Source organism: Panicum virgatum, chromosome 9N (genome assembly GCF_016808335.1).
Source record: "Panicum virgatum strain AP13 chromosome 9N, P.virgatum_v5, whole genome shotgun sequence".
Classification (NCBI taxonomy): Eukaryota; Viridiplantae; Streptophyta; class Magnoliopsida; order Poales; family Poaceae; genus Panicum; species Panicum virgatum.
In genome coordinates this window covers 51,584,852-51,609,099 of record NC_053153.1, presented here as the reverse complement: position 1 = coordinate 51,609,099, position 24,248 = coordinate 51,584,852, and the positions used below count along the sequence as shown (strand labels likewise).

Here is a 24,248-nt window from a genome sequence, read left to right as displayed (position 1 = left end):
CCTGCTGATGATTGGAGGAAAGAGATTGTAGAATATTTGGAAAATCCCTCCAAGAAAGTAAGCCGAAGGATCAGATTTCAGGCGACTAAGTATGTGTTGCTTGAAGGAGAATTGTATTATCAGACGATTGATGGAGTTCTACTCAAATGCCTTGACAAAGAGGAAGATAAAGTCTTAATAGGAGAAATACATGAAGGTGTTTGTGGTTCACATCAATCGGCATATAAAATGAAGTGGGTAATCAGTAGAAACGGATACTTTTGGCCAACCATGTTAGAAGATTGCTTCACTTATTATAAGGGTTGTCAAGGGTGTCAGAAATTTGGAAATGTGCAGAGAACACTGGCATCGGCTATGAATCCTATTATTAAGCCGTGGCCATTCAGAGGGTGGGGGATCGACTTAATTGGACAAATTTATCCACCATCTAGCAAGAATCACAAATTCATACTGGTAGCAATGGGTTATTTCACCAAGTGGGTAGAAGCTATTCCTTGAAAACTGTGACATCTAAAGAGATGATTGAGTTTGTGAAGGAACATATTGTTTATCGGTTTGGTACTCCGCAAACTATTACAACCGATTAAGCCAGTATGTTTATTTCAGAGGGATTTGGAGAGTTTGCTGCAAGTATGGGGATTAAGTTGTTGAATTCTTCTCCATATTATGCTCAAGCCAATGGTCAGACAGAAGCTTCTAACAAAGGAATCATTAAGTTGATTAAGAGGAAGATTGAGGAACAGCAAAAAAGGTGGCATACCACTTTTAATGAGGCTTTATGGGCCTACAGAATGTCTTGCCATGGGGCTACCAAAGTGTCTCCGTATCAATTGGTTTATGGACATGAAGCTGTGCTTCCTTGGGAGACTCGACTTGGTTCCAGACGAGTTACGTTTCAAGATCAGTTGATGGCTGAGGATTATGTCACGTTGATGAAGGATGAGTTGGAAGATTTGGCTGGACATCGGCTGAACGCTCTCATCAATATCGAGGCTAATAAAGCTAGAGTGGGCCGATGGTATGATAAGAAAGTCAAAGCTAAATCTTTTGACCAAGGAGATCTTGTGTGGAAACTGGTCTTGCCAATAGGAACAAAAGATCCCAAGTTCGGCAAATGTTCCCCAACGTGGGAGGGGCCGTACAAGACCAGCAGATGTGTTCCTGGGAATGCGTACATTCTGGAGACACTGGAAGGAGAAGAGTTTTTTAGTGCGCTTAATGGCAAGTATCTGAAGAAGTATTACTCAAGTGTGTGGGTAGATGCATAGCCGATTGCACAAGAAAATCGGTTGGTTTCAAGTTTAGCCGATACAGAAAGGTATCGCCTTTAGCACAAAATAAGAAAGGGCTTGATCGTGTCGTAATGCGTTCAAGTGTTTTCATGGCCGATGTGATATATATCGCCCTTAGATCAAAAATACGATCCAAATGCATGGTTTGAGTTTGGTTCGGATTTTCTGTTCGACTTTGGAGGTGTCTCGATTCGTTCAGTGCGATGATCGTGGATTGCAAGACAAAAAATTAAATCAGAGCACAGTGAAGACAAGAAGCGAAAAGGGGAGGAGGCCCGTCCATTGATTATATTTACAAGAGCCAGATATGCTGCTATATTTACAACCGAATCTGACTCTGCTCCGAAGAGGTTGCTGACAACCCCGTCCAAGCTCATGTCGGCGACAATGGCGTAGGCGGCAAGGCTGAGGTCGTCAACCAGCTCGTCGAAGGCATCCCGCGCTGCACCCCACTCGGGAAAGACCGGCTCCCACTGCCGGTAGTCCGCCCCGGACATGGTGGAGACGACGGCGATGGCCCTGGCGGCGCCCGCGTGGACCCCGTGCTCGGCGACCTCCGTGACGCGGGCTGGGATGTTCTGGAGGCATGCGGCGACAGTGCTCCCCCTCGCGTTCACCGAGTCTATGGCAACTCAGGAGGTGTCCAGGAGGGTCTGTACCTGCGACTCCAAGTCTGAGAAATGGAAGGATTAGAGCAGAAACTCGAAGAAGATCACCAAAGAAGACCTGGTCAAGAAAACTTACTTGCGACCTTGGTGTCGGCGTTGGTGAGCTGGCCGCGGATGACGACATGATCTGTCTGCGCTCGGTCCAGATCACGGCGGGCCTCGGCAAGTTGGCGGAGGAGGTCACGGATGAACCCCTGGGTGCCCTTGTCCAGATTCTGGAAGTTGGCGGGGAACTCAATGGCGGCATCTCTGCAGAAATAAGAAGATGGTCAGATACAGATCTCGGATGCAGCATTGACAAGAAAGATGAATGTCTTACCCGAAGCGAGGACGGAGCGGAGGGGGAGCGCCAGAGGAACCCTCGTCGGCACGCTTGTTGCTGGCCATTTGCTCAGGACAAGGAGGAGAGACTATGGTTTTGAAGAGCTTGAGGAAGAAGAAGGCAAAGAAAGCTATGGCTGATGGAGAAACTACAGTGCCGATGGGGTGATTTATAGCCCAAGATAGGGGAGATGAATCGGTTGTGTGCACCGGTGCAGTTTTTCACCCCGGGATTTAATTGGGGGTGTGCAGGTAAAAAGACGAAAGGTGAATTGGCAGATGCCCGTTGTGTGGATGAGAAGGTGAAAGGGTGAGGGCAAAGAAGAGATTTTCATTTGCCACTCGCACGGGAAGCGAGATAGCAGTAAATGAAAAGACCGTTCGGCAGTGTAATCATGACAAGGGTTAATTTCGAAGTAAAAAGGGGCATTTTACTCTGAAATTGGGGGCATGTGTTGACACCAGATTTTGACACGTGTCAAGGAAGAGTATTGCAAAGGAGAAAGGTTATGCGTCGTATGATCGGCGGATTTGGAGAAGTGGTCGTGTGCCACGGTTGGAAATCTTGCTGACCGAGGAAGGAGAGATTGACCAGATATTTTGGCTTCGGTTTGGCAAGAGTTATCTTATTTTTTTAGAGTAGTTTTGTTTCTTAAGATAGAATCATATTTTGCCGTAATTGGCTAGGATTGTGTTAGCGTGGGGTATAAATATGAGCCCCCCCCGGCTATTGTAAAGATTGATACACATCCAACAAACACAAATTTACTGTACTTGCAATTTACTTTCTCATCGGCGACTTCGCCATCTTATTTTTTTCCCCGAGTTCTTTCAAGCTGATCAAGGACGCCTCACATTTGAGCGACTTGGTTTGCTGGTAAGTCTTCATTTTACCGAGTAAATCTGAGCTTTAGCTTCTGGGCACATCGCTGTGGCTTCGTTCAGATCTATTCATAATTTATCGAATTTATCTAAGCTTTGATCTCTGGCGAATCGATGTTTTCTCGTTTAGATCTATTCACAATCTATCCAGCTTAGCAATCTGTTTGATCGGCTGTAAGCTCCTTGTTTATCATGATAAACCTAGTAAAGCTGATTAGATTGGTTGTAAGCTTAGCTTTGTCCAGATCCACACATTCGTGAGTTTATACACTGTTACCTAGCACGTGTCGGCTTTAGATCTAGCCGTCTAGTTGCTTATCGGTATTGGCCGACTATTGCCGATTCCCTGTAGATCGCATTTATTACACGCTTTTATACCCGATCTATTGTTGTTTTCTGTATCGACAGAGCCTTGCCGATACACTGCATAAGAGTGATTTGGAAATCCAGCCGATACACTCTTGAATTTGACGGTTTGTTGTTTCCTTGTAAATTTACAGGTCAAATTGACTGACACGCCTTGGTTTGAATCAAGTGCAGTCCGGGCTTGGCGTACGGGGCTCCTAGGCTTGGTGTGTGATCATCTCGCGTCAACAGAAGTAACAGAAGAGTAGGGTTGTACATGACCAAGCATGCGGCTATATATATATAATTTTCATCCTGTAGGGGTTGTATAGTTGGACCCACTTGAATCGCCACCAGCCGGGGGCCATCCGACAATCGAGGAGACACTGGTCTACTGAGAACGAAACTATCTTCTACAACAACCATCCTGCACTCCCGGGTTTGCGGTGCATTCTTCCACAAGAGGTCACCTTGGATTATGAAGGCTCTCTTGCTTCTCGGGGTATCGTGAGGCCAGTGCCGCTTCCCCCAACACTGGACCTCCCCTGCACTGTTTACCCTATCCTCCTACAGGTTTGGTGCCGTGCGTCACTAGCTCAAACCGGATCCATCCGCATAATGGATAAGTGGTGTGCACATTTGCCATAGTCCCACTTATCATAGTTACCCCATTCCCTTATATGCCGTGGTGAGCATTTTCGTCACAATGTATCCGTCGCAGCGGTCCGCAGTTCGCACCCACTAAAGTTATGACCCTCAAACTCCTCAAGTATCCACCAGTAACCACTCAAAGAATGTACTCTTCATTAGCACTCCATATGGTGTGCCCAACACACACACCAAGCCCCTGATCCCAGGATCAGGTTAAGTGGCTCGCCCCCACTAAAATCCCTAGTCACCAACGCCTCATATGTGGGTCTCCACTCACGCCAAGACTATATCACTATATACCACACATACACATGTAACACAGCACAAGCATCTCGAGTAATCAAAGTATAATTGGTGATCAAGGAACCTAGGCATACAATCAAGCTATTCAGGTCTCATCACAACATAAAGTAAAGTTGTAGTGTAACTAGCAAGCAATGCCTAATAGGTATTCAATTCATAGACGGGTGTGAACCTAACATCTCTTCATAGTGTTTCTAGATCTCCAGGGTTTTCTGGTCTTTCGGGATGTCGGTCAGCTCCTCCTCTAACGGGATCTAATCATAATTATGTATAGAGATAGGGGCCAAAGTTCAAAAATGCACAAAAGTATTCAAATAAGATCCAAATCACTTCAAAACCTACTCTAACGGGTAGATCATGATTTTAGAAGAATTACAAAACTGGTTTAATAATTTTAGAGGTCCAATTAGTTTATTATGAATTTCTTGAGGTTAAATCATTTTATGAAATTATTAAATGATTATCGAAAAATAAGAACACACCATTAGTGCCATATGGCATGCTGACGTTGACGGCATGCTTGGGTCAGGTCTTGCTAACGTCAACATGGCTGTTGTTGATTTCAGCGTTGACTTGCTCAATGTTGACCTAGTCAAGGGGTCCATGGGTCAACTTTCAGCGGGTCCACAGGTTAGTCAAAGGCTCTCATCGATAGGTGGGGCCCACGCGTTAGGTTAAAACAAAAGCAAAAAGGTCGCGACGTTGTGGCGGTGAGCGCGATCACCGCGGGGCGGCATGATGACAGTGAAGTGGTGTGCGTGCGGCCGAGCCAAAAGGCACGGCGGTCGGGCACGCGCACAGGCATGGCTTTTCCACGGCATGGCACGACGGCGGTAAGTGACGACAACTAGGTAGCAGGGTTAAGACGGCGGCGCGAAGAGGTTCCTACAGGCGAACGCATAGGGATAGGGGGAACCTAGGGCCTTCTATGGAGGAGTCATCGACCAAGCCCGACAATAGGGAGGTCGGCGAGAAGTGGCACGGACAGGGCTCACTGATTGAGCTCGAGGTCGTCAGGTTCGGGGCAGCGGCGAGGCGATGCAGCGGGAAGCCGATGTCGTGCCGTGCTGCACGGGTTCACTGATGAAGTTGATCTAGGCACCGGTCTGGAGTGGCGTCCACAGCGGCGGCATGCTCCGACGTCGATCCTCCTCCACGTGCTTGGCTCTGAGTGCAGCAGCGTCTGGCCCTCCTCTTCCTCCTCCTCATGCCTTCTCGGCTCCTGGCTCCTCCTCTACTTCGCGGTGGTGACGACATAATAGGGGAAAGCTCTGGGCCTCCTAGGATTTTTTGGGACTGTGGCCAAGGGTCTTATAGGACAGTCGGCTAGGGTTCGAGGCGTGGACGTCGAGGGACGGCTATGGGCGCTCGATGCGGGCATTGGGGGTACATGATGGCATCGCAGCGGGGCGCGTGTGGGGCTAGGGCTTCGTGGAGCGTGTAGTGGGCGGTCAAGGGCGCGACACAAGGTGCTTGGGTGACGTGAGCGGGCAGTTACACTCGCTTTTTGCAAAGCAATGGAGGCGAGTCGTGAGAGCGGGAGTGGTGGAGCAGAGGCGGTGTCGGCGTTGAGAGAGCTGAAGGGAGGAAGGGGAAAAGGCTTGATGGGTAGGAACCACCCGTCAGTGGCTTGGGCGGCAAAAGGAATAAGGCTGGCGGGGTGTTGGGCTGTGCCGGGGGCTAGGCTGGTTTGCGAGAAGGCGGCGGCGTTAGGAGGCCGAAGCTAGCGGGCCGGATGGGGTGCACGAGGCAAGTCGGGGCATTGGGTTGGGCTTAGCCTTAGGTGGTTTGGCCTGGGTTTGTTTGGGTTTTGGGCTGTGTTAGATCTATTAGGGGTTTGTGGTGAGTTAACCCTTTGGATTTAATTTGAATGGCTCATCTCAAATTAACTCCCAACCAATTTCAAACAAAAACCCAACAAATAAATTTGAAACAAGGAGAGTTCAAATAAGTCCAAATAACTCCAAATGTTTCCCACTAGAAATTTAATAATCCTTAATTCAATTCAAAATTACAAGTTCTAAAAATTTTAGAAGGGTAAAGTTCACAATTAAGTGAGGCCAACAGAATGCTGCATGTCATGATGGGATCACTTCTGCATCAATTTGAATGGGAGTTACCCGAACTAGAAAGGGGTGTAGACATGATCGAGAAGTATGGGTTAGTGTTATCTATGGCCAGCCCAATCCATGCCATTGCGAAGAAAAAGCAGCAGTAGCAGCTAGCACTTAGGTTCCTTTTCCTTTACCTTCATTCTCTGAATAGACATATTTTTTCACCAAATTAAATCAAACCTGGGTACAGCTTATAGTGATCTATATCACGAACTTTCTAGTGGTGTTTTTTAAGTAAGAATCTCGGTGGTCTATCATCACGTATTGCAAGCTGCGAGGAATTTTCAAGAATTTACTGTGGATATCCATCCGGGCAAATCAAGAAATAAATACTTCCCAAAATGGAAGAACGACTAGACAACCTTGTGTAATTTTTATTATCTTTTTTGTTTCTTTCTTTCTCTTTGTCTCCTTATACTCTATTTTTATTATCTTCTTTTTTGTTCTCTATTTGAGATGCCCGTGGGGCTAGGACCTTGTGATGAGTGATTGAACAACACAGTGTGCGTGTGACGTTTCTCTTGGTTGGTGTCGTTGCAGGTGATAGGTGGAGACTAAACATGCGGCGACGTGTGAAGAATGAAGATATGATGCCACGCCGATGGACTGAGAGCGGTGAAGGGTGGATCAAGACTTGCGTTCGAGGGATTTGAGATCGTGCGGTGTATGTCTACTGTACCTGACGACACAGCGAGAGAACGTTGGTGGACGGTTTCTTGGTTAAGCCACAAAACCAAGATCCCGGACGTTCGTTGCGGCGGACGTGGCCGAAGACGGGGACAATTGTCGATCGCGAGAAGATTCCGGATCATCGTGCGGCGAGATCACGGGACGCTATGGTGCTAGATGGAAGGATCGCGGACATCGAGATTGTTTGCCGTGGAGGATGATATTGCGTGATACGCGCCGATTATGTTAATTTGATTTACGTAATGGCAAATTTGTAATTTAGGTAGTGCCACCCTATGGGTTATAAATATGTGTCACATAGGATTGAGGGGTAGCCGTCGTGAACAGTAGCCGCCTCCCTGAAGCTCTTCTTGCGTGCACTCTTCTCTCCAATCTAGCCTAGGGTTTAATTCCTAGTGAGGGATTTTTGTTGATCTCTCTAATCAAGAGAGGGAGGACGATCGGGCGGAGGCTAGATGCAATTCTGTAAGAACAAGTACTTGGTTTAATACTTTATCATTAAGTATTGTTCTTCGTTTCATTGCATCGTGCCTATTTGTTCTTCGTCAGGTTTATCGTCGGTTTCAATCTAGGTTTTCTTGATCCGCATTTTATATTTAATTTCCTTGCATAATATTTTGAGAATAGATTTCTAGTGATCTTGTAAACCTATGTTTTGAGTTTCCTCGCGTTTGGATCTAATTTGCTAAAGTTCTTGAAATTTGGGAGTTTGATCTGTTTGCTTCCGTGCGAAATTATTTTTGAGTTGCTCCCATTCACCCCCCTCTGGTCGCATTTTCCGGTCCTACACTATTGTTGCTTAATGAAATAAAGAAATCATTACTTCCATCGATTGGACAGCCGAACGAGGGTGAGCTGCTGTAGCTGTAGCACTGCGCGGCCATGCTCGTTAAAGTCCAACGCCATGTGTATAACACGCTCGCCGACTTCCTCCGGCTGCTGCTGATCACTGATGCATCGCAAATCGAATATTTATATTTTAACCATCATGTTAGGCAAATTTTAATAAAAAAATATCAAAGAAGTATCATGAGCATTAAATATCATACAACATCAGCAAAGGGTGATGGTGACGCCGCCGTTGTCATCTTTCTCCGACATGTCAAGCATCGCATCTAACATGTCCTTGCTGCTCCCATCGCCTCGGCCAAATTCACGCGCTCGCATCCGGCCCTCGATCTGTAGGTCAATGAGCTGGTAAATATGCGCCACCAGTGCCGCCATCCTGCGCCGGACGCCCTGGAGGTCGGCTCCCGCTACGGCCGGAAACAGGTCGGAGACGTTCGGCGTCATCACCAGCGCCATCGCTTCCCGCACGTAGTCGTAAAGCTCCTGTATCGCGGCCTCGCCGAGGCGTAGTGGCCACGGCCCCGGTGGAAGATGCCGATGAGCGTCGGTGATGAGTTGAGTGACGTAGGAGGAGAGAACAGCGAGCACAAGCACGGCCAAGCACGGGAGGAAGAAGGCCATTGTTAGAGTAATACTGTCTTAGATTGGGCGCAGATTGGAGCTATATATATAGGTTTGTCCAGATTAATGTTTACTCCAATGCAGACTGTTAGAGGAGATACAGATTTTAGCGTGTTGGAGCAGCTGAATGATGAGAAGATAGCAGATCAGAGGAGCAACCCAACAGCCAATTTAATATGATATTCACAACAGATCTGCCGGTGCAGAGATTTTGTTTACAAATGTGTGATGCGTATCGTACCAGCACGATAGCTCCATCACCATAGCCGACACTGAAAAGTCCCGGACATTAAAATAGGGTGCATGACCTAATACTAATATGAACTATTTAAGTACCGGATCATATTTTCATCTGGTACTAAATAAAGTGTCACGTGTTAAAAAAAATAAAAAATAGTATTTCAAACCCAGGAAGAGGCCCGCATACACATGATGTACCAAGTCACATGTCACGTGATTTTTTTTCACTCGAAATACTTCCAATCCAAACTTCCACGGGTGCTGGAATCAAGTGATTTGGTTGGACGGACAACGACGAATTCAAGGTTCCAATTGCATGCCATCGTCCCTATCTCCGCGTATCGCCGAGTAAGTAGTCCTTTAGCATCAATGATATCATCTTCATCTATATCTATACTATAAAAGATCAGAGGCGAAGCTAGAAATTTATTTTTTTTCATTATTAGGAGAAGCCAACCATATTAATTTATATAAAAATTTAATCAAATTTCAAATTTATAATGTAAAATTGGGAACCATAGGAGGCCAGGCCCCTGCCCGCCCCCCTAGCTACCCCCTGTAAAAGACGAAGAATTGAAGCCCTTTCTCACCAAGATTAGGTCCACTTTATTCCTTACAGAGACCTCACTGTCAGCGCAAGAGGTTTGACAGGAGATGTTGAGTCCCATGGTTTTGACATTTCTAAAATGTTTCAGCTAAAATGTTAATACTTTTTCCACCAAGCACTTCTATTTATCCTCCTTTGTATCTACTTATTACTTTCCTTGTGTAACCTTAGCATGCATATTATGTTTTCCTAAAATTTCTCAATTTATTTTCCTTATTCACTTAGAATTGATTAATTACTTTCCTTGTGTAGCCTTAGCATTTATATTATTTTTCCCTAAATTTCTCTATTTACTTTCCTTATTCACTTAGAATTGATTAATTACTTTTCTTGTGTAACCTTAACATGCATATTACTTTCCTTGCAGATCGATGCCCAGGGCCTGCACATCGATGAGATGTTGAGTACGTCCAGCACATCAATATGGCCGATCATGCTGCTGCTTGGATCCACAGGTAAGTCGCACCATTGGACAGTGGGGCTTGTAATCGACTTAGAAGAAGACACGGTGAGTCGGAAAAGCTAATGACTTTCTGGAGAGAGAAGAATGGAAAGTGTGTGGAATTTTCCTTGCATCTCTCTAAATATACACATAACTTTGCACGGTATAGATGTAATCACATGATACCTTCCTATAGAAGAAGATCATATAAATCACTATATATCGAATCAAATTATGTAGCTTTATTGAAGATATTTACATTATAGATACTATTATATATGGGAATCAATTGTGTATTCTCCGATCAAAGAAAATAAATATTGTATCTATACTATAAGGATTCATGACAATTGAAACACTCATCACCAAAATTAGCCCCCATACCCACATCACAAACAGGGGCGGGCCCAGCTCAATTCAAGGGTATTCAATTGAATACCCATTATTTTGAGCAAAAAAATTTATATATATACATGTATATGCTATGTATACATTGTAAAATAGCAAATAAGAGCAAAATACATTGGTTTAGGGTATTTTGGCCCAAAACTCGTTTCCCAGTCGCCTCCCTCCCCGTCTCAACGAGGCCCATTGGCCAAACGATCAGCCCAATAGGCCCAATCTCGAAAGGCCAAAGCAACTCCCCACTCCCCAATGGCCCAGTCCCCTTCGGTCCTCCCTCACCCCGACAGGCACGCTCGAGCCTCCTGCTCGACCTAGATCGGCGGTGGCAGCGGCTAGAGCGGGCAGGCAGGGCGGCAGGCCAGCGGACAGGCGCTGAGGCGCGGCCAGAGCGGCGGACGGCGTCCAGGGCGGCAGGGCGCGGCGGCGGCGTAGATCCAGGGCGGCAGCGGCACTGCAGCACAGCGGCAGGCAGGGCGCCGGGCGAGGCGGCAGCCGGCAGAGCCAGGCCGGCAGCAGCACTGTGGCTGTGCGGCAGGGCGCGCGACGCAGAGCGCCCGGCGCCCGGCGGCCGGGCGGCGTGCCGGCGCCCAGCGCGTCAGCGCGCTGCGGGGCAGCGGCTAGCGGGGGCCGGCGGGCAGCGGCCATGCCGCCACGGGGCACGGGCCAGCGGCGGCCGGCGGGCAGCGGCAAGCTGCGGGCTGCAGCCAGCGACTCAGCGAGGCAGCAGGCAGCCAGGCACCAGGAAGCAGCACACTACAAAAGGTCTAATTGAGCACAAATTTCATTGTGTCATTGTCTTCGATCCTCTAAATTAGTGGTGTACAATTTGAATGAAGTGATTCTGTGATTTAGGGATTTCACTGTTAAAGTGTATCTAGGATTCAATTGGTTGAGGATGCAGTTATATTGTTATTTCACTGTTAATTTTGCCTGGGGTTCTACTATTTGGTTCCATACGAATCCCTAAAATGCCCCTTTTAGGGAGCTAGTGATGAGATATTTGAGATGCAGGAAGCTCGCAAGCTGCTTCTCTTAAAAGCTGGGTTCCTGGTGGTTAAACTGTTCCTTTATTTTTAGTTGTCCTTTTGAAAGTCGTTATTTGTGCATCCACTACTCTATTATGATTTAGGAAGTTACTGATGTCTAATATGATGAATCACTAGCAGTACTGCATTGATTTAATTTAACTATAGTGTTTCTGCTTATGTTATTGATTTACAGGTGCAGCAAGCTTAACCAGGACGCCGAGCGCAAGGAGTCAAGGAGAAGAAGACAGCCAGAGCTAGATCCAGTGAACCAAGGTGAATTAGTTATGGTTGTGGATTTGTGAAAAAATTAGCAGCAATCTATACTTGTAGACATGTAGTCAGAATTTTTATGAATCTTGAATACTTGTAATTTATAGGTAAACACAGAGCTATTTAGATGTATGGCAGCATTCAATCCAGCTAATTCTTTTTCTGCCTTTGATAATGAGAAGTTGGTTAAGCTTGCTGGGTTCTATCCTCATGACTTTGATTTTCAAGAGAGGAACCAACTTCGTTTTCAACTACACAACTATATTAATGATGTAAGGAATGATGAGAACTTCAAAAATTTGAGAAGTCTAGCAGACTTGTCTATGATGCTAGTTAAAAGAAATATGGTTTCTCGGTATGACATTGTGTACAAACTTCTCAAATTGGTTCTAGTTCTTCCTGTTGCAACTGCTGGTGTTGAGAGGATTTTTTCTGCAATGAACACTATCAAAAACAAATTAAGAAGCAAGATGGGACAGGATTTTTTGAATAATTGTTTGACCACATTCATTGAAAGGGAATTCTTCTTGCAAGCGAAGGATGAGGACATCATCAATTATTTTCAATCTATGAAGGACCGAAAAGTTAACTTGTAATTTGTAAGCATCCTTATCAATGCCATTTATTGTTTTAGTACCTCTATTTTCTATATGTTGAACAATTTCAGAATTCAGATTATGAACAATTTATGTTGTTAGTGCTAAATCATGTGCTACTAATATGTATGTTGGGCTGTTAAATTTTTTTTTTCCACTACTTACAATTTTGAATACCAAGGTCCCAAATCCTGAGCCCGCCCCTGCGCCGAGCTCGTTGCCGGAGAAAATGGCGCGCCACAGCAGCCTCACCAACGCTGTGAACGCGGCGCGGCGAACCCCCACAGGCGCGCCGCCGGAGCCGGACGCCGTCGCCGCCTCCGACACGTTTCTCAGGAGGCCGCTGACCACGTCGCGTCGCAACGCCAGCGTCTCCTGGAGCGGCCTCGGCGACAACATGTGCATCGCGCCCAGCCTCCGCAGCGTGCGCCACTTGCGTCCTGGCTGGAGGACGAAGACGGAGTTGGCGCCGTGGCCCCCGCCGCTCCACGCGTCGGCGGGGTTCCGGCCGGACAGGCTGGCGTTGTGCGTCTGGAGGATCTCGCGCGCGGCGGACGGCGACGACGCGACGATGTGGAGCGACGTGCCGAGGCGGACCGTCATAAGCGAGCCGTAGCGGTCGGCGAGGCGCGCTAAGGAGCGGTGCGGGAGCTTATTACTCATGTGGAGGATGTTGCCGATGATCGGTAGTATTCACAAACCCGCAGCCGCAGCCGCAGCCGCAGCCGCCGTGGCGTCCGTCCCTTCAATGAGGTGCACACAACTCCACACCCTCGCCCTCCTCTCCGACTCCTCCGTCGCGAGATCCACGGCCGCTCGCCTCCGCCGCGCCGCCGGGGCCCTGCACGGAGCTCCGACGCCCGGCGCCCTCCCTCGTTGCCCATCGTCTCGCTTCGTACGACCCTCGCGGCGGAGGATAATACGTCTACGTCCTGTCCGATGTCGTCGACCTGCTCGCACTGGACGCCGGTGTGCTCCTTGCATGCGCATACATCAACATCGGCGGCGGCCAGTACATCTACATTCAACACAATCTCATCGATCTCAATTTCTTCGGAGTCATTGCCTCCCACAACTGTTTTTTGTTTCTGTAAGTCGCAAGTTCTTCCAACTGCTGTTGATCGGATCAAACAGATGTCACGTGATTAGCCCGTTTATAAATACTTCTTGTGTGATTAGCTACAGACGTGGGTCTGTTCATTAGCTTCGTTGTCTTCGCTGTTGTTGTTGGTCTGTTCGTTGGCTTCACGACACCGGCGGTAAGTTGCTGGATGAGTTGTAGTGTGATCAATGGCCAGTGGAGGTTGGGAACACTGCAATCTCCGATGCATGGGTGTTGCCCTGAGCGTGGCCGCTGGGTTGCTTGGTGCTTGCATGCCTGAGATAGGTGCAAGGATCATTGCATTCGGTGGGCCATGTACTGAAGGATCTGGAATGGTAAAGATCCCTGTTTTATTTATGATCTGAACGTATTTTGTGACAAGAATGTGATACAATTTGAGTGTTAGCCTGTTGCAATTGTGTTAAAAAATAGAAAATTGTACTGTTTTATGGTGTGTCATAAGAATGGATGTGAAATGCATTTTGCTTAACTTTTGTAGGCAAAGAGGCAACTTCTGTTAAACCCCTGCCAGCTTTTTCTGAGTAGGGTGCTTCCTGCCGTCTGCTCGGCCATTGTGCGCTGGGGTGCTTGCAACTCCGGTTGCCGCACACACGCTGGCCCTGACGACCAACGCCTCCACCCCATCGTCTCCGCCGGGGATAGTGGCATAGTCCAGGCAAGTTGTTTCCCTCCGTGCTTGCCCATTTGTCCTTTTCCGTTTGGCTGGAGCCGGAAGTGAGTTGTTAACTCGTAAGCTTTTCGAGTGAATGCGCAGGAGAAGGTTGCCAAAGCGGCACCAGTGACGAGGAGGAGGTCGGGCGGGCCACGTGGATGCTGCTACGCACCATTGCAACGCAGGTGCTCGATCTTTTGCCTCTGTAAATAGCATAACGAGGCAAAATCAGTTTGCCATTTGCTTTTGAAGATGTTTTCTGGTTCACATTATGGATTATGGACAAACTGTATCATGAATAATTTGTTTTGATACAAAATCAGTTCGCCATTTGCATAACGAGGCACAAAATCAGTTCGCCATTTGCTTTTTATACATATTGTATTATTGATCTGTGTACCTAGGGAATGTGGAAGGGAATAACTTATTTGGTTTATGAGTTTTTTTTTTGGATATCATTAACTATCAAATTCGAGTCCTACTAAATATGTGCCTTGTTTCAGTTACTGAGTTTCAGAACAGTGATTTGCCATTGGATCATCATTTGCTTATTGTGGCATACCCACGCCAAAACAGGTGCATCAAAATTACTATTGTGCATGACACTGCTGAAGGTAGGTCATGTACACCAATCATCACACAAACTGTTGCTGTATTGTCTATTCAATGCGGTTATATCATCTCATGAAACTGCACTTCATCTGCCAATACCTTATTAGCCTAAATGCCTAATTCATCCACAGTAGTGGATCTTCAGCTAAGTACAACTCAAATATTCTAACAACTCAAATCTTCAGTTAGTGACATTACCCCATCTGATGGTATAACTAAGGCTGAAAAAAGCCGCGTGAACAAGCAGCTCTAGATGAAATGTGTGAAGTTCTTGGTGGTGGTCCAATATGTTTATGTTGTTTTTTTTGTGTTAATCGTTCATGTAGAAATTTCCAACTAAAAAAATGATAATATTGTTATTTTGCAGCTGATGAGATTAAGGGGCTAGCTGTGGGAAGAATATGAAAACAATTCTTCTATTGAAACCAATCTTATAAAAAATTTCGACAAAGTAAGCAAACAATTATTTTTCTTATGTTGTAGTGTCTACCTGTATACAAACTTTCAGAATTCAGATTATATGTGTTTTTATTCCTTGTTGTGTATGGTAATGTCGTTGTACTTTATTACACTATAGGCTGATCATGTTAGTTTTGCAGTTTACTTTCACCCAGCAGAATCTCTCAGCTTGGAAGCTAGCAATGACACCTGGATGTGTAAGTTGCCTCTGATCCTGTTGAAAGATTTGGTATAGATAGTTTTATTCATGGCATCAATTGACACCAGGATCCCTACGACGCCTCTGCCTGGCCTATGTGGTGTAGCCTGCTGATCAACGTAGCGCCGCCGCTGTCAAGAACGTCCGTGTGGCTGGGGCGACGGCACCTCCGAGGGCGTCACACCTGTGCCCAACGAGTCATCATTCTGTGATCGTGGGATCGCAAGTGAGTTCTTCGTCATCCTTTCTTTCCATTTTGCCTGTTGGTGTCCAACTCTATAAACCGTTTCTTGGTTTTGCATACCTCCAGTGAACTATAACCGTCTTCCTTGCATGTTGATGTCGGATGCCTTGGTCGGCCTGGTCAAGAAAACCTGCAACTGGCCGTGAGCCCGTTGATCAGGAACAAATGACTAGGGTTAGATAAAAAAAATACCATCTAAAGCTGTCATTTGTCCTTTCATTGTCAAATTCAGCCGGCACACATGCATATAACTAGGGGATAGACTTGTTAGCACGTGGATGCATAATTTATGGCTTCTCAATCAAATATATTAGTCCTCGTGATCTTGTTTTTATGCTCAGTGGTATGAGTATGAGCATGATCGAGCATACCCTAAATTTGTCCTTATCATTAGTGTGGACGAAACCAAGCAGGAGATATAAGTACCAGCATGTTAGGAATATATTGTTGTTTCAAGATAACAAGTAGTGTGTTCTAACTGCTCTGTTCTAACTGCTTGGCAACGCCAGCAGCAGGAGGTGTTGGACCCTTTTTTTCTTCCCCATATTCAGTTTACAGAAGTCCAATAGCGGTTGCGGCAGCGGGTCGGGACCTATTATTGGCTTTCAGGTTATGTACCATTATGATTGCATCAACAGCTTGGCTTTCTCTCTCTGATTTTAATTCTCATAGAACAAATTTCTGGTTTAATACCTTATATTACATTTGTGCTCGTGAATTGATTTACTACTGTTGACACCCAAAATTGGCACGATTCAGGTTTTCTGGACAATCTGGACAGACCGGTCAGACCTCTCTTCTAAACCGGTCAGACCGGTCTAGATAAGTTTGTCAAATTGCCAAATGGACAACACCATTGCGTAGATCTCGTCGAGACGATCGAAATGCATATATAGAACGTCCAATTTGAAGTCCGGATGAGGGAGTTATGCCTCCCGGAAGACCTGCACCCCGGTCAGACCGGTCAGACCGGTCCAGAGCGGTCAGACCGGTCCGAAACGCCCAATCTGAGTTAGGAGTTGTATTTTGACACGGGATTTGATAGGGTTCCGACTTCTAATGGGTACAGACCTCCCCACCCTATATATACGAAGGGTCACGGCTGATTGAGGGTAATCCCAATCGATTCACACATTTATCCTTTACCTTTTACCTCCAAACCCTAACTTTTCCAATCTCATCTGCTGTTCTTCGCTCGTCTCTACGGCATTCGAGGATGTTCTGAGTAGCCTGCTGATCTCAGAACAACCTTAAATCCACGAGCTCCTACGGGGTCCCTCCCGAGCTCGAGGTTTTAGGTTTTCGCGGATCTCCCTGGAGTACCGGTCTGACCGGTCTGTGCGCAGGGAGCCCGTTGGTGAAGATCGTGTCGACGATCCGCGCATTCTAGCGTTTTCGAGTGTGTTGGCGCAAATTAGTGTCAACACACTTTTTGGCGACTCCGCTGGGGACAGATTAATCTGGTTTTTAAACCGATCTAATCTAGTTCTCAAAGAAGATGGGCATCATCATCGACCTCGACAAAGGCAACATCTCCATATCTATCGAGGAATTCAGCGAGGAGGAGCGCCAAGAGTACTTGGTGGTCAGGGAGCACTTCAAAGCACAATTCTTGAAGGGATTTAATAAAAATCAGTAAGGCCAGGTCACGAGGGTTCAAGACTTCGTGATGCCCTCCTTCATGCTCAAGAATAAGCAAGTCGAGGTAATAAGCAATGTAAGCACTTCGTCTTCCGACTTGTTTAGCCAATTATCATCTATTATGGATCAGAAGATTGCTGATATATATAAGTCCATGAATGATTTAAAAGATCAATTAGACATCATCAAAAAAGGCAAATATGTAGATGATAATTGTGCTTTCCAAATCGTTAGTTCATCGGCTACGCCAGCATCTGTCCAAGAAGCATCGTATGCCATGCCAATGAACTACTATAAAGGGCAAACACTACCATCGCGAGCATCACAGCCAAACATAGCTGGACCGGTCAGACCGGTGTATCAGCGGTCAGCCCAGTAACATCTACACCGAACATGTCTACTCTTTGCTCGGCAATCCTTAGCCGAACCAATGAGATGACAAATTGTGTGCAGCCTTCTCCTTTACAAGAATCTGGTTCTCCACATGAACCAATTTTTATTAATGTACATGAAAATTCTGCGGGGCATGCACCGATAAGTTCGGTTCAGACGATGGTACAAGATAATTCTATAGAACATCGTCTTACTTCTATAGCACAAGCATCCACGAGTGGTAGATGCAAAGCCGATCCCGCTAGGTTAAAAGAGGATCCGGCTAGTGCGATGAAAACTAAATTCGGTGTGGATTTAGATAATTTTACATTATACCAAAAGCCATATCCTCCTGAATTTGATTTAGTTTCTTTTCCTGCTGGTTGGTGTGTTCCTGATTTTGTGAAATTTAGTGGTGATGATAATAAAGCACCTTGGGAGCACATTGACTAATATATCTTACAACCGGGAAAAGCTGGTTTTCATGAGGCTTTGCGCATTCGCTTATTTTCATTATCTTTGACTAGAACCGTTTTTTCTTGGTTTTCTTCATTGGCCCCGAATTCTATTCAATCTTGGAATCAGTTGGAACGTAAGTTTCATGATCGTTTTTATAATGGGCACAATGAAGCAAAACTGTCAGATTTGGCATCGGTTAGGCAAGGCCAAGATGAGTCTGCTTCGGATTACTTCCGAAGGTTTAAAGATATCAAAAACCGAAGTTTAAATTTAACAGTTTCTGAAAAGAAATTGGCTGATTTGGATTTTGATGGTTTGCGTTCTTATTTGAAAAATGAACTCGAAGGCTTTGAGTACCACACTGTTAATTATTTGCACATGAAAGTCTTGGGTTTAGAATTTAGACTCCAGAACGCAAAAGATGCCCATAATACTCATCGGTCCATACATGTTCATTGTAAATCTGATTCGGACGATGAGAAAAAGGAATTTGCTCAATTCATATGGCCATCAGAAGCTAAGCCATGTTCTTGTTCATCGCTTAAGCCGATTCTGAAGAATCGGCAAGAATAAATTCGTTTCACATTTGATGTTTCTAAGTGTGATCGCATATTTGATGAATTGCTTAGAAGCGGAAACATCAAGTTGTCACATGTCATACTGCCACTTGAGCAGCTAAAGCAGCATGCATATTGCAAGTGGCATAATATTTTTTCTCATGCAACTAATGATTGCAATATCTTTCATCGAAAAATCCAATCGTCCGTTAATGAAGGACGATTGGCAATGCATGAGGTAAAAAATAACAAGGCATCATTCCCTGTCCATACGATTGATTTGGATAAAAACAAGGTACTCATTCGGCCAGAACAAGCCGAAGGAGCAAAAGGAAAAAAATATTATCATTGGTGAGCCAAGGTCGAAAAATATCAATGACAAGGTCGGGCTAGGGAAGTAACGATGGAGAAGACTCCTGATGGAGAGGAGTCACTGAAGATCACTGTCAAAGCTTCAAGGCCCGGAGGGCAAGAGAGTTCCTCACAAGACACGAGTCGGCCTGCTGCCCAGGCACGACTGGTCAGACCGGTCGCCTCAACCAGTCAGACCGGTCAGGCAAAAAGCCGACCCAGAACTTTCAAGTCTAAGCACCCGGAAGAAGGTACTAGGAAGGTTAATGAGTCAAAGGTACATGGGAGTTTTACAAAGCAGAAGCTCACCTTTGCTCAGCTACTGAACAAGTACACAAAGACCGTTCCAAAAGATCGGCCACTAGAAAAACAACCAAGTTCACCTCCGCATCAAGGCAAGCTTCTTCTCCTAGGGGAGAATCCAGCAAGCGTAGGGGTGATAGCACTACAGTGTTGCCTCCTCAAAAGGTGTATGCTACTACATCATGGGCGTCACCGGCATCGGGTTTTTCTTGTCCTACATGGGGGCATGAAGGAATTTGGATGTATTGTTATCCGATGCTATACCCACCATCTCACCACAGGGAGGAGGATCACAGAAGGCTTGTGTTCAGCAAGGTATCATGACCAGTGCACGACCGATTGGGACCCCACCAATCAGGTCAGAGGCGGCAGCCTGCACCGGTCAGACCGGTCTCATCAGAGACCAAACAAAACTCATTCTCCAAGACAGGTTTACCGTGTCAAGGAGAAGAAAGAAGAGGTACAACCCACTATTGATCCAGAGAAAGCTAAAGCCGATGATGTTGTGCAAATCGGCAATATCAAAGTGGTTGTCAATGATGCGGGTACAAGACCGATGGTTTTTGGTAAATCGGTCAATCCTTCTATCCAAAGGCCGATCATGGCTAATGATCATGAGACTAGCAGCAGTAACTCGACATCAAAGTACTTTCAACCAAGATGGTGTCCTTCAGGGTTGACTCGTACTCAAAGAAGGAAGCTGCAGCATCTACGTGCTCAGGAGAAGAAGAAAAAAGAGTTCAAGAAGCTGAGGGACAAACAATCCAACCACTACAGACCAATGGTCCCTCAAGGCAAGGTATGGAGAGTCAAAGCAGTTGACCAGCCAGCACGACCGGTCGAGCCGCCTCAGGAGACCGGTCTGACCGGTACAAGCGACCGGTCTGACCGCCCAGAGCAACCGGTCAGACCGGTTGAGGTTGCGGCAGAACAGAAAGCCGAATCGGCAATGCTTGTTTCGGTTTCTTGCGATGGAGAAACACCGCTAACATTCTCGGTATAAGGCAATGAGGAGCTAGTGGATCATGAGGCTACACCAAAAGAGCAGCAATATGGAGCTCGACGATATTTAAGTTGTTCGGGGGGCAAAATATTGGCAAATGATAATTTACCTCATGAAGTTTCTATGCAACAGATCAATTTGCAAGGGGCTCTCAAGACTTTGATCATGTATTTGAGGTCTTGAGCTGGTTGAAAATTGCAACATCAGCGGATAAAAGCCGAATTAGAAGTTTTTCAATTCAAGCTAGAAAATTGTCAAACTATTTGTAATAAGGCATATTGATGCTCTTACTTCTATTCTTCGGTTAAAGAATGAAACCGAATTTACTTGGGGGCAGAATAGCAAGAGGTCTTTGAAAAGATCAAGGTTTATTTGTCTTCACCACCTGTGCTCAAGGCGCCTAGGAGAGGGGTTCCTTTCAGGCTTTATGTGGCTGCTGAAGACAAGATCATTGTGGCTGTTTTTACTCAAGAAACCGAAGACAAGGAGTATGTCATCACTTATATAAGCCGACGACTTATTGATGCGGAGACAAGGTATACTCTTACTGAGAAGTTATGTTTGTCTCTCTATTATGCTTGTACCAAATTGAAGCATTATCTACTATCTAGTACTTGCATAGTAGTATGTCAAACCGATGTGCTCAAGCGCATGTGACAAAAGCCGATTTTAAGTGATAGAATCGGCGAGTGGGCTTATGCTTTAGTTGAATATGATTTGGCTTGTGAATCCTTGGAATCTATGAGAGGCCAAATCATAGCGGATTTCATTATTGAGCATCGGATTAATGATAAGCATGCTTTGGAAATCGGCTATGTTACTTGCACACCACGGAATTATATTTCGATAGATCTGCTTGTGATGATGGTCAAAGAATTGGTGATGTCTTGATTTCTCCAAGTGGTGGTATTCTGAGTTCTCAAACCGATCAAAGGAGGATTGCATAAATAATCAAGTTGAGTATGAATCCCTCTTATTTGGTTTGGAATTTTTGCAATCTACGGGCGTGAAACGTGTTGAAGCCTTTGGTGATTCACTTCTGATGGTGTTGCAAGTATTCTAGGTATGCTAATGATATAATGGATATTTAAATGCATATCTTGACAAGTACCTCGATATTATTTCTTCCTTCAATGAATTTGTTATAAGATATATACCAAGGGAAGAGAATGGACAGGCTATTGCTATGGCTAAGCAAGCATCTGGCTAATAAATTATGAAGAAATATTTTCATATTCGAAAGCTGATGCAAGCAAAAGTCAAGTTGCAGGATCTGGACGAACCGGTCCGACCGGTCGATGCAACCGGTCTGACCGCCTAGACCGGTCTGACCGGTCATGAGACCGGTCTGACCGTCCAGACTGCTGGAGACACCAATTCGGCTATGAAAGGTGATTCATCACTAAAACCGAAGATCAGGACTGGAGGGTTCCTATAATCTCCTATCTAAAGATCTTGGTCACGGTGCAGAAAAGGATATTTGGCGGATAACATTTAAAAATGTTTTAGTCAACGATAAGCTCTATCGTTGAATAGCCGAATATTTATTTCTTAAATGTTTGAGCTCAGATCAGGCCAAAGTTGCCATGAGGAACGTTCATGAAGATATTTGTGGTATACATCAATCGGCTCCAAAGATGAAGTAGTTGTTTAAAAGAGCCGATTTGTACGAGCTTGCCATGATATTTGATTCTTTCAAGCAGTATAAGGGGTGTGAAGAATGTCAGCGGTTTGGCCACTGTGTTGATACATCCTATTATCAAATCATGGTCGTTCCGAGGTTGAGGATTTGGATTTCATTGATTAAATTAATCCTCCATCTTCAAAGAGGCATTGCTTCGTGTTAATTGCTACAGATTATTCTACTAAATAGACCGAAGTGGTTCTTTTGAAGAACATGATTCACAGCCGAGATAATTTATACTCAGGCTTATCCTACTTGCACCAGATGACATGGTCATACACACTATCGTCATTGAAAGCAAGAGGTGATTAGTGCGTAGGTGCTTCTCATTGTTCAAGTGCATTTTTGGGTTTTGAGAAATGTTTCTTGGCACGCAATCTTTACCAAGAAAAAGGGGGGTATATGTTGACACCCAAAATTGGCACGATTCAGATTTTCTGGACAATCTGGACAGACCGGTCAGACCTCTCTTCTAAACCGGTCAGACCGGTCTATATAAGTTTGTCAAATTGCCAAATGGACTACACCATTGCGTATATCTCGTCGAGACGATCGAAATGCATATATAGAACGTCCAATTTGGAGTCCGGATGAGGGAGTTATGTCTCCCGGAAGACCTGCACCCCGGTCTGACCGGTCAGACCGGTCCAGAGACCGGTCAGACCGGTCCGAAACACCCAATCCGAGTTAGGAGTTGTATTTTGACACGGGATTTGATAGGGTTCCGACTTCTAACAGGTACAGACCTCCACACCCTCTATATATGAAGGGTCACGGCCGATTGAGGGTAATCCCAATCGATTCACACATTTATCCTTTACCTTTTACCTCCAAACCCTAACTTTTCCAATCTCATCTGCTGTTCTTCGCTCGTCTATACGGCGTTCGAGGATGTTCTAAGTAGCCTGCTGATCTCAGAACAACCCTAGATCCACTTGCTCCGACGGGGTCCCTCACGAGCTCGAGGTTTTAGGTTTTCGCGGATCTCCCTGGAGTACCGGTCTGACCGGTTGCTACAACCGGTCTGACCGGTCTGTGCGCAGGGAGCCCGTTGGTGAAGATCGTGTCGACGATCCGCACGTTCTAGCGTTTTCGAGTGTGTTGGCGCAAATTAGTGTCAACAACTACGGAAAAAACCAGAGATAAATCTCATAGATAATTCAATCTCACTTCATTATGAGATCTCTTAGGGCTAGGCAAAGAAATGCTTTTCTGGTTCTGCCACAGAAAATTTTACCATTTATTGGATGGAGATATCATCCGTATCTGATATTAACAATGAAAATCTTGTCTGAATTTGAGCTATATGAATTTGATGCTTGGTGCATCAGTGGGATTTGGCCATCAGATGTAGATAACTCTTTTTGAAACAATCCATGCATCTGTAAGGAGGGAAACAGATTTGAATGAGAAGGGAAAGGTATGTTGGGACTGCATAGTTTTGCACTGACCGGTCTATTGTGATCACAAATGTTTTCTTATAATATAACATTGATTTGATTCTTATTCCAAGCATGAATAAGCTTAATGTGAAGCATTTGTGATAGGAATTCACTGTTTATTTCCCCTCTAGATCCTGATTCGTAGCTACAAAATGTAGCTCTGTGTCGTGCCGTGTTCGAAGTGCAATAGTGTCACCTTAGGATGGTTGAATATGCTAAAAATATTACCCTCAGTTTTGCAATCATTGTGGAACTGCTATTGTCGTTATGTGGTTGAGAATAATTTGCACTGTAACCAAATAAGCTGTAACATGTACGGCAGAGAGCTCCTAGGTGTCCATTTAAAAATGTTTTTTTCATTTCCAATAACAATTTTTATACATGTATGGTTTTTTTTATTCTTGAACAATTCTCATGTGAAGGTAACACTGCACAGATAATTTCAGAGATATATAAAAGGTTTCATTAATTCCTTTTCTATTCAGGGATATGCTGAGAAGGAATATACTTACAACTTATTTAAAATATGAACTACCTAATCCTCCAAGTTCATATTTATGTTGACTAATAGGTTTCCCTGTCTAGATGTTGAACTACTGAATGCTATTGCCAATAATTCTCGTTTCATCAAATTTTTGACAGTCATGACACTCTGCAATGCAGTAAAAGGTTAGATCTTCATCCATATGACAGTTTCACCCCACGTCTTGTGTTCATTCTTATTATCATTTATTTTTGTCCTTTGCGCTACTTCTTCCAGTCCTTGCGGATCAGTTTTTTATAAAGCCCAGTCCCAGGATGAGGGTGCTCTTGTTAATGCGGC

The 24,248-nt window shown here is 45.3% G+C and overlaps 1 protein-coding gene and 1 long non-coding RNA gene across 2 annotated transcripts; both read right to left on the bottom strand.

Moving 5' to 3' along the window:
• Window positions 1-8,319: 8,319 nt before the first annotated feature.
• LOC120689099 (cytochrome P450 76M5-like) lies at window positions 8,320-8,736 on the bottom strand. Its single transcript, XM_039971434.1, has one exon. The coding sequence runs from the start codon at window positions 8,734-8,736 to the stop codon at window positions 8,320-8,322; it is 417 nt and encodes a 138-aa protein (XP_039827368.1).
• Window positions 8,737-16,290: 7,554 nt separating this feature from the next.
• LOC120688131 lies at window positions 16,291-23,255 on the bottom strand. The gene is made up of 3 exons (XR_005680984.1): window positions 23,112-23,255; window positions 20,280-20,281; window positions 16,291-16,342 (listed from the first exon to the last, which is right to left on the bottom strand). It is a non-coding gene; the product is annotated as an uncharacterized LOC120688131 (long non-coding RNA).
• Between the last annotated feature and the right edge of the window lie 993 nt (window positions 23,256-24,248).

Coding starts and splice junctions, on each gene's coding strand:
- LOC120689099 (XM_039971434.1), bottom strand. CDS start 8,736: ATGGCCTTCTTCCTCCCGTGCTTGGCCGTGCTTGTGCTCGCTGTTCTC.